Source organism: Crocodylus porosus, unplaced genomic scaffold (genome assembly GCF_001723895.1).
Source record: "Crocodylus porosus isolate Cpor-Errol unplaced genomic scaffold, CroPor_comp1, whole genome shotgun sequence".
Taxonomy (NCBI): domain Eukaryota; kingdom Metazoa; phylum Chordata; order Crocodylia; family Crocodylidae; genus Crocodylus; species Crocodylus porosus.
In genome coordinates, this window is record NW_017728926.1 from 12,883,463 (window position 1) to 12,893,898 (window position 10,436).

At 44.3% G+C, this 10,436-nt stretch overlaps 1 protein-coding gene across 1 annotated transcript in view; it reads left to right on the forward strand.

The window, feature by feature from the left end:
* PINK1 (PTEN induced putative kinase 1) overlaps positions 1 to 10,113 on the forward strand; it is a gene marked incomplete at its 5' end in the record, with an annotated part of 14,547 nt that extends 4,434 nt beyond the window's left edge. The window contains 5 exons of the mRNA XM_019541728.1: positions 3,883 to 4,065; positions 4,802 to 4,965; positions 7,173 to 7,300; positions 7,764 to 8,000; positions 8,411 to 10,113. Of these exons, the coding sequence (XP_019397273.1) occupies positions 3,883 to 4,065; positions 4,802 to 4,965; positions 7,173 to 7,300; positions 7,764 to 8,000; positions 8,411 to 8,671 (973 nt within the window). The remainder of the gene's footprint in view (positions 1 to 3,882; positions 4,066 to 4,801; positions 4,966 to 7,172; positions 7,301 to 7,763; positions 8,001 to 8,410) is intronic.
* Positions 10,114 to 10,436: the final 323 nt, after the last annotated feature.

Genomic DNA, 10,436 nt, shown 5'->3' on the forward strand with positions numbered 1-10,436 from the left:
TTTTTTTTTTTTTTTGACCCCTGGATATCCAGGGGTCATAACACCCCTGCACCCCCCCGGCGCTGCTCCCTGGTAGCACAGAGAACAGCTGAATGTGCAGTATGTGGCATTGTATGTGCTCTCCTCTGGACACAGCCTATCTGTCCAAAAAGCAACTGTTTTTGAGATTGAGAGGTATCATTTTTTCTCCAGGGAAGAGACAGAAGAATTCTCCAAAGTGCCAGCCCCTTAGATTTTTTGGGATTTGTAGATTTTTAGGCTGGAATGAGATCCTCTGGACTGACTTCCTTCATTTCATAGATTCCATAGACTTTAGAGATGAAAGGGACCTTGGAAGATCATAGAGCCCAGCCCTTGGCCCGAAGGGCAGGAAGTCAGCTGGGGTCATAGGATCCCAGCAAGATAAGCATCCAATAGCCCATAACATTTCACCCAGTAATTCTTGAATCAAGCCTATGTCTTGGAGTTGAAGTAGCTAATATTTTTAAAAAGATGTCCAGTTTCCTTTCTTTATGTGATGAGAAACTCACCACATGACTAACAAATTGCCCTTTATTTCTAGCCTGACCTCATCTATCTGCAGCTTCCTTGAGATGTAATACAGGCTTCAGGATTACTGGCTTCCGGTTTCATTGGTTAGAAAGGATGGTTTTAAAGTGTAAGGGCCTTTAATACAGTGTTATTTGTAACCAATTCTGTAGGCTGGTTCTTCAAGTGAAGCGATCCTCAGCACCATGAGTCAGGAACTCGTTCCAGCCAGCGGAGTTGCTTTGTCTGGAGAATATGGAGCTGTCTCTTGCCACAGGTATGCATGTTATATCAGGGCTGGAGGTCCCCTAAATATTACTTTGATTTATTAGTTCACTTCACAGCAGTGCTTAAAGTGATGAACCAATACTGTTTGGGAAGCTCTGAGTTAAAGGTGCTTTTATGTTGACTTTTTTAAAGGGGATTAAGGAATCTTTGATTAAGATGTTTTCAAATTTTACCTTCTTGAGAGAATCAGCAAAGCCAGAAATTATCAAAGTGACAGTAGCTTCATAACATTTAAGTAAGGATGCCAGGAAGAATCTTATTCCATTGACAACTTGTTTGGAGTCCAGTGAGGTGGGGTATAATTGGAAATGGAGTTAGGTCATAATACAAAGCTGATGTTTCTAAACATGTTAAAACAGAGGCAGCAAGGGGTAATTGTAACTAGTGACCAGAAGGGGACAGGATCTGTTTGTACATTTCTTCTAAATCCTGCCACCCTGGAAAATACAGTGTGCCTTCAGGAGTTGGGGCATTGGCTGATACCAATGGAGAAGAAGGTATTAGCTCCCCAGTAGCACTTAGTATTGTAGAAAATGAGGGCTGGAAGGGACCTCAGAAGGTCGCATCTAGTCCAACCCCCTGCTCAGGGCAGGACCGGCCCCAACTACGTCCTCTCAGCCAAGGTTTTGTCTAGCCAGGTCTTAACCTCCAAGGATGGAGACTCCACTACCTCTCTGGGTAACCTGTTCCAGTGCTTCTCTACCCTCCTAGTGAGAGTTTTTCCTAATTTCTAACCTAAATTCCCTTGCTGCAACTTGAGCCCATTGCTCCTTGTTCTGTCATCTGCCACCACAGAAAATTTCCTGCAGCTGAGGGGGTTGCTTGGTGGTGCATCCATGGAAATAGTCCTGCCCAACCTCATTTCCCTGGATGAGAACTCGGGTTAAGGGACTGGGAACATGTCAGTGGTGCTGTCACTGTTGTAAAGGAAATATACATATTAAAACTCACTCCTCTTTCTTGGGGTAATGATATGCCTGAAGGGCAGAGCAGTAGGCTGGGACTATGGAGACCTGGGCTCTGAATCCAGCCGTGCCCCTGGACTGCTGGATGCCAATGGACTAACCCTTTCAACTCTGTGTCCCATTCTCCCATTTGTAAAATTGGGACAGTTATACTATTGACCATCTTTGAAAAGTGCTTTGGGGCCTAGTGGTGAACTGTGTCAAAGCAATACATTGTCTTTGTTACTAAGAGCAGAGGGAAATATTTTAATGTGAATATGTGCACAGGCAACTCCAAAGGTACGTCCTTGCAGCCTCTTTTGTGATTGAAGCCTTTCAAAAGAAGGTCAGATCAGATTGGACCCCACGCACGATTTGGTTTCTAAAAAGAAGTAGAGACATCTCCCTAATTTACATAATTATCAGAGGAAACACTTTGCTGGTACAGAAGATTTATGTGAAATTATCTATGAGTGAACAGCCAAAAGAGGAAAATGGCTGAAACCCTGTTCTCACACCCTAAACTAAGTAGTAAATCAGTAGTATAAAAATGACAAAGCACATTAAAATTTTAAAATGCTTTTGAGTGTCTCTGTTCACAATATCAAGGCAAGAAAGAGCTGTTTTCCAGTCAAATTGTATCGTTGTCAACACTTTCTTTTTTTTTAAGTTTAAACAGTGTAGTCCAGAGTCCAGATTGTCTGTTTTAAATTTCAAATGCATCTCATCTGCCAACACAAATAATAAGTGCTGCTTGGTACATTGCTGTCCTCAGAATATAACAGCCAAACCAAATAGATAATTGGCATGCATGGGCACACATGTAATTTGCATTTATTTTAATGGGCACTTCCTGTGTATGCTGGAAAATAGATGGCTTGGTTTTGCATTCCCAGCATCAATTTGATCTTGCTTCTGCCTCCAGTTATAAAATCAACATCTTCAAAACAGATGACTTCTTCCTTGAACCTGACTAAACAGCACGTCTGTTTGACTAGCCCTGACCTTCTGTAATTAAAAAACTAGCATGCAAAGGTTACTAGGATTTGCAGTGAAGTGAAGGGATATGTTGTGATTTTAATCGTTCTCACTAGAGCTTAGCAGGGGAAGTGCTGATGGCTCATGTTCAGCAATCACATTGATGGAAAATGCTGTTTTTCTCAATTTAATCCTTTGTCTTTAAATCACTGATGAAACAAATGTTTTGAATGCCCTCTCATGGCAGAGCGATAAACTGCATCTTGTAGGAAATGATAGAAGTTTATCGCCTGGAATTTATCATTATCTAAACCGGGGTGGCCAACTCCAAGTGACATGGGTAGCCCCTGTGTGCGGCATGTGGCAGATTGGATGGGGGCAGAAAGTGGCAGAAGGGGATTGAAGTGGCACTAGAGGAAGGCACAGACTTAGTTTGTGGCATGCCTGGCAAGAAGCTTGGTCTCTACCAGTCTAGAGCAAGGGGAGTCTAACGTATATCATGGCCAGGGCCCAGTTGTATCTTTTACTTGTGATCAATGGAGTGGGTCAAAACTACAGTTCATGTTCCCCCTTCAGTCTGAGCTGCCCCCGCCCCCCCCCCCCCCCCCCCCCGGACAATGAGTTATCAGTACAAAGATTGTCTTTGCAGAGTGACCAAGGTTTAGGCTCCCACGCTGCAATCAGAGCTGTGCACACAGATGATGGTACCTCTCTGAAGTTCTCTTGACCTTTGCAGAACCTTGCTGAAGGCAGTGAGCGCTCCGTGCGGGCACACAAAAGTGCCTGTGCGAGCTAGATTGCAAGACAGGGTCTGATTAGGAAAGTTGCTGCAGGGCTTTATGGTCATTGAGGGGAGGCATTAGAGTTGTCTAATTTTCCAGTGTTTAGAAGTTTTTAATGACCGTGAGGCATATTTTAGTAGGTATGTTTTAATGGTATGTCTTTAATGGCACTTAGCAGTCTTAATTGTAGCTCTGTTCCCAAGTGAGCAGAATGCTTAACCGCTTTCCTAGCCTTTCAGTGGAGAGGGGCTGGATTGTTAAAAAATAACAAATATGCAAGTGCCTGTAATTTGCTATTCTACAGTTGCTTTTAGGGTTTTAATTTCCCTGTCTTAACAGATGTATCAATTATGTTGAAACAGGAAATGCATCTTTGGGAAGAAGAGATTAGAACCTCATCCCAACATAATCCAGGTGATCCGAGCTTTTACATCCTCTGTGCCTTTGCTGCCTGGAGCTTATGCAGACTATCCAGATGTTCTCCCATTAAGTCTGAACCCCCAGGGGATTGGTCACAGCCGCACACTCTTCTTAGTGATGAAAAAGTAAGTAGGGAGGAACTTTTTAACTTGCTCAGACTTGTCACATGACCGTTCAGTGATGTTTTGGTTTGGCTTGTTTCTGAAGATGAGAACGCACTTACAGAGCTTTGCCTTTTTTTTTACCTTTTTCTTGTTCCCAAGCTTTTAACTTTTGTCAGACACTGAAAGCTTGTTCCTTTTCATAGTAATAAGTTTCAGTGAATTCAGTGAAGGAAGAGGGAGCACTTCTAAGTTTTCCAATGCACTTGCTCCACCTCTTCAGTTGTATGCCTGTACATACCCTGTATGCCTGTACATACAGGGTTGATGCAGAAGTCACTCACTAACTCTGGCCTTTCTCTATTTTTTAACTGCCTTTTCCTTTGCAGAGGGCATGTCATGGCATTTACTGGACTGAAGCACTTTGTAGGGAGATAGCTCCATTCCCCTTTCCTTCTTGCTGCTTTGAGCAACCTGGCTCTGGAAAAGTGCTCTCACTGCATTGTATCTCATTGCTTTCTTGGGCTTGCTTATGGTTTCTGCACTAATGCACTCAAAATACAGAATGAAGATTAAGAGGCCCCCTGCAAATAGGACTGTGTGTGTCATGTTGCCAAGTATAGGCCTCTGGAGGGAAGTGAGTGAGTGGACAGAAACTAGTAAATGCCATAGTGAGGTATTTTCAGTCAGATGCCTGTAACACAGAGATGAATGTTAGCTCTAGAGCTCCAGAATGCTAATACACCTGCTGTCTCTGCAGTTATCCCTGCACCCTGCGCCAGTACCTGCAAGACAGGACTCCGGATGTCCACCTCGGCACCATGATGATTTTACAGCTGCTGGAAGGTGTGGACCATCTTGTTCGACATGGAATAGCCCACCGGGATTTAAAATCAGACAACATCCTCGTTGAGTTTGATTCCGGTATGTAACTTGATGAGTACGGTTGGACAAAAGTGAGTTCAAGGGAGTAATTTAACTAGTGGCAGGGGGCATGCCTGTACTGACCTAAGCACCAGAGAAAACACACCGTGCTTGCTTGTGCTAATGTATATGCTCGGTATGGCACAGCTGCTGTTTGGGGCATACTGTTGTGGGTGAACTGGTGGATACATGCCCAGCAGGGCTTAAAAACCAGCCATGTTACAGGGGATACTGGTACTTTCATAGACATTAGGGCTGGAAGGGACCTCGGAAGATCATCAAGTCCAGCCCCCTGCCTGAAGGGCAGGAAGTCAGCTGGGGTCATAGGATCCCAGCAAGATAAGCATCCAATTTGCTCTTGAAGGTGTTCAATGTAGGTGCTTGAACCACCTCCGATGGCAGGCTGTTCCAGACCTTGGGGGCTCAGACAGTAAAGAAATTCTTCCTTATGTGCAGCCTGAAATGGTCTTGCAGTAGTTTATGACAGTTCAAACTTGTCATCCCTTTCTGGTGAACAAACATTCCCCCAGATACTGGTGGTCACCCCTGATCAGCTTGTAGGTGGCCATCAGATCACCCCTGAGCCTGCGCTTTTCCAGGCTAAAGAGCCCCGTGGCTCTCAGCCTGTCATTGTAAGGTCTGTTTTCCTGACCTCTGATCGTGCGCGTGGCTCTTCTCTGCACCCTCTCAAGCTTCTCCACATCCTTTTTGAATTGTGCAGCCCATTAACGTAGAAACAAATGGATGGGGGATATTTTCATGGCAGGTGTGCCCCGGCATGGTCAGAGACTGTATAGACCTGCTTGAGCTCCTTCTGGAAGACCCAGCCACAGTATATAACTGGGAAGGAACCTGCCTGAGAGGTTACAGATTTTGCAGCATCTGGGAAGTGATTTGGTTTCCCTGAACCCATTTCCCCATCTGAGAAAGGGAGATATTGCGTCTGACCTGATGGGGCACTGGAGGATGTTTGTGTCACGTTTGTAAAATGCTTGGAGATATTCCAACATAAGGTGCTATTTCGGTGCAAAGCACAATGGGCAAGTATGACTGCTTGCTAACTGCGCGATGCCAGGAACCATGGGCAGGCAGTAGCATGCAGTGCTCCATTTATGGAGGTCTGAGGTGTGTTTGCTTCATCTGTGGCTTGCCAGGCAGCAGAGAGCATTTTCTAAAATCCCACAGCACAGATAGGTTAATAATGCAGCACCTTAGGATCATTAAACATTAGTTGAGAGCAGAGGAAACAAACAGACTGTTAAAGCCAAAAGCACTTTCATCTTGTTCCACTGTCACCCTCTTTAACTGAGATTTTAATTACCTGAGCACTGCTTCAGCATGACTGAGATACTAATGGATGGGAAAATACAGCAGGCACCTAGGACTGTGTAATTAAAGATCCGATTGTAATTCCTCCAGAGGGTTTTCAACAGCTCTCCTGGCAATTTTGGTTTCTGGAAAGCAGCTCCTTTCTGGGGCTGTAGCAAACGAAGTTAGGATAGATTTAATACTTCAATTTCTATAGATCAGGGTCTGGAGATCAATGATTCTGCTTTGCAGTTTTTCGCTCATCACCAGGACAGTAACCATTAACCAGAGCAAACATTCACCGACTCCTCTCTTCTGTATTTGCTACCGATAAAAAAAACCCTAAAACGTTCCTCCACCCCCAGTTAAATCTTAACCTTGCGTGTCTTCATTTCTGTCCTGTTCTAGTGAAGCTCCATTAGACCTGACACGCCAGTATGTCTCTCGTATCATTCAACAGCAGCTCTGCTTCTTATGCCTGAGGACAGAACGCTGTACATGCTTCAGTTCTGCCCATCAGGCATTCGTACTTGCTGCCATTAGTGAAGTGTCTGAATTTTAATGGGAACAGTATAGATGATCTTGAGTGTCTTGCTTCACATAACCTCAGAAGGAAAAAAATCACATACTGCCTCACAGTGAGGCAGAATCACTGAAACCTTGGTATGGATAAATGGTACTTTTCACAGAGAAATGGACAAATTGCTTTTCCTTTACAAAAATCAAAGCTTCTAACTATTAATACTGAAGAGGGGAGAGAGGGAAAAGAAATTGTGGCTGGAAAGATCCCTATGAGGAAAGATTCCAGTAATTCATAATGACTGGCAGTTAGGTACAACCAAGACCCCAGTGCACACCTGGGTTCAGTGTTAACTCATTTACTTTTGTGTCCTTAACAGTTGGCTGTCCCTGGCTGGTGATCACAGATTTCGGTTGCTGTTTGGCTGAAGAAAATACTGGCTTGAGACTGCCTTTTACCAGCTGGTATGTGGATCGGGGAGGCAATGGCTGTCTTATGGCACCTGAGGTAATTCCTTCTGTAATGGTCATCTCTGTTTGGTAGTTACAGACTTGATCCCAACTAAATCCGTGAACATTTTGCCATTACATTCAATACAAGTAGAATTAGATCCAGAATAACAGATCTTGGAGGACTCTCAACTATCCCCTTCATTATATATTCTTTCCCACGACACACTGTAAAATATTTGAATGCTTGCTAATACAGTTTATCAGTCTGTAGCCACTTTAGTACTTGGTAAAGGTCTGTCTGTGACTGGTTATATAGCCATTCTTGCCTTAATGTAATATATTGGTTGTTGGAGGTATTGTTGCACTATCCAATTTCTCTACTTGTTTGTCCCAGTGGAAATGCTGATCTGCCCCTTATAAGTGTTTTATGCAGAGAAGTAGATATACCAAGACGTCAAATATGTTTATGCCATTTATTTAAACTTTCCCATATGTCTCCTATGGTGCCTCTTCTGCAGGTGGTCACAGCACAACCTGGTCCAAGCATGGTGATTGACTACAGTAAAGCAGACACGTGGACAGTTGGAGCTATTGCATATGAAATCCTTGGACTGTGTAATCCTTTCTATGGCCCAGGGAGATCCACTCTGGAAAGCAGAAGTTACCAAGAAAGCCAGCTGCCAGCACTGCCAGAGGCTGTGCCCTTTGAGGTGAAGCAGGTAGTGAGGATGCTACTTCTGCGGGATCCCAGCAAGGTGAGAGCTGTTGCGACTGATTTTGCAAGCAGAGTTTCAGGTGGTGCGTCACTGTCCAGAGTAGTGTTGGTAGAGTGCTCAGCCCAGCGAGTTGCCCAGTCCACAATTGGTGCCCCTTGATGCCACCGCAATTCAAATGACTGTAGAAAACTGTCATGGGACATCACTGACAGTAGGATACAGGATCCACTTCTTGACACTGAATGGTTTTGCAGGTTGCAGTGAAGTTGGGTTGCAGGCATGTAATGGACCTTGACTGATGGGGCTCGAACACAGGAGCCACGTAAGAGCCACAAAGTGCTAGTCTGAATGTGCTGTGGGGCTGCAAACAAACATTTCTATTTACCTGCTAACGACTCACGTGTGATTCAGCAAGATGCCCATATTTTCTCTCCGCTCTCTCGTTTCAGAGACTATCTGCTAGAGTTGCAGCAAACGTGCTTCACTTAAGCCTCTGGGGTGAACGAATCCTGGCTTCAAAAAACCTGCATCTGGACAAGATGATTGGCTGGCTTCTCTGCCAGTCGGCTGCCACTTTGCTGATGGAGGGACTGGTGGACAAAAGCAGGGTAGAAACAAAGATGAAGATGTGCTTCCTGGCAAACCTGGAGTACGAAACCCTTTGGGAGGCAGCATTTTTATTGCTGTCGTGGAGAAGCAGCTCTTTGTGAAGGGTATAATTCTGTGGGGAGCCCTGCAGTACATAAAGGGCACTTCCTAATAGCACTTGGTTATCTACCTAGTATTTCTACCTATCTAGATCCCTAGAATGCTTCAGAAGGAAAATCTGAAGGCTTGGGGCATGTGTTATATAAGAGGGGGAGAATGCATCAGGTTATACATGGTTTCATTGGGAACCCTGTTTAATTGTTACTGTTATAGCAAGATATGGTGCGATTTGGGAGATCTTTGGCACAGTGGTTGTCTCCAATCTCCGCTGACCTATGGGCACAAGAGAGTGCAGATAGTATGCTGTGGGCAACATCAGGCCTTGCTTTCCCTGTCAGCCTGAATTTTAGCTTTCTGATTTCCTCTGGCCACAGGCAGCGTTAGAGGATCTTGAGGGCAATGTGTCTGCAAGCTATGGGTTGTGGTTGCTGGTTTGGAAGCTATCCAGCCAGCTTCATTCACACCTGAGAATTTGGATTTGACACTTGAAGAAAGTTCTTTTCAAAGGGGGCTTATTCACCGTGGGGGCTGTGCTTCAGCTACCCTTGACAGAAGAGCCTTGCAGTTGCACTTCATAATCAGATAGATTTTTCTGTTCAGGCAATGAGGAGAGTTGAACTCATGGGACAATATAAAATCTTAATCTCATTCTTATTGCAGTCATATTCCTCTGCAGCTGTAGTTATAAAGTGGCAACCAAGGGCTTTGTTATTGAGCTGTTGACTTGAGGTGCTGCATTAGGAGCCGGGCAATTTTCTCGTGACCTGCAAAGAAAGTAGTTATATGTGAAATGACAAAGATGCATGTGATACAGAGCTATCAATGTCTGCTTTCTGAAGAGAGCTTGGTTTATACCTTTTTCACCCTTTAAAGGCTTCACGCCAGTTATAATAGCCAAATACAGTGTCATAAATCAAGCTCATCTCTGCATGGGCTAAACTGGAACATCAAATCCAGATACCCTACACTTAAAAAGTTTGGATTCCCAGTACTATCCATGCCTTCCCTGATCACTGCAAGTCAGTAACTTGAATTTTTGAGCTAGTAATTTGCCTTCAAGAACAGGTAGATCTTGCTCTTTAATTAGAGCTAAAGCGCTTGCCAGAGATCTTTTCCTAGAGAAGCATGCAAGGCCAAAAGACAGGGCACCTCGTTTGAGAAAACAGTCAAAGATGGAACAGGGGTTAAATAGCAATAGCTCTTTAAGGAGTTCTGTGTGGCTACTACATTCTTTATTCTATAGCTGGTTTTCTGTTTAATAATTAGTGGTAGCCTGTGGTTGTGGGGTAAAATGCTCGTTTTTAACCGGCAACAGTTGTTTGAATGAAAGCAGTTAGACCTCCTAGCTGTGAGCTGTGGGTGTTCAGAAGTTGAAGAGAGTTGTTTTTGCTTCTTTGCACAATAAATGAACACATGGGCTCTGGCAGTGAAAAAAAATGCTTTAGCTAATTTTGTCTCTGTTCTTTGTACCAGGGGCCCAGTGACCTGGGGGTTGAATCTGCCTGGCACTTTGCCTTACAAATTCACTGTTCTGCAGCATAGCAAATATTACTGGCCTGAGATCCTAAAAGGCCATTTGCTCCCTTCAAATCCAGCCACCAGGACTTGGCTTATTCCTTTACTCCACCCATGAGGATGGCAGTTAAATCCAGGCTCTTCAAAAACCAGCTCGGCACCCTTTAAAAGGAGCACAGTGGGCATTCCCCAGCTCTTTTTAGAGGGCTCAACCCAAGTTGAAATGTTTTGAATACGTTCTTGCTCCTCTTA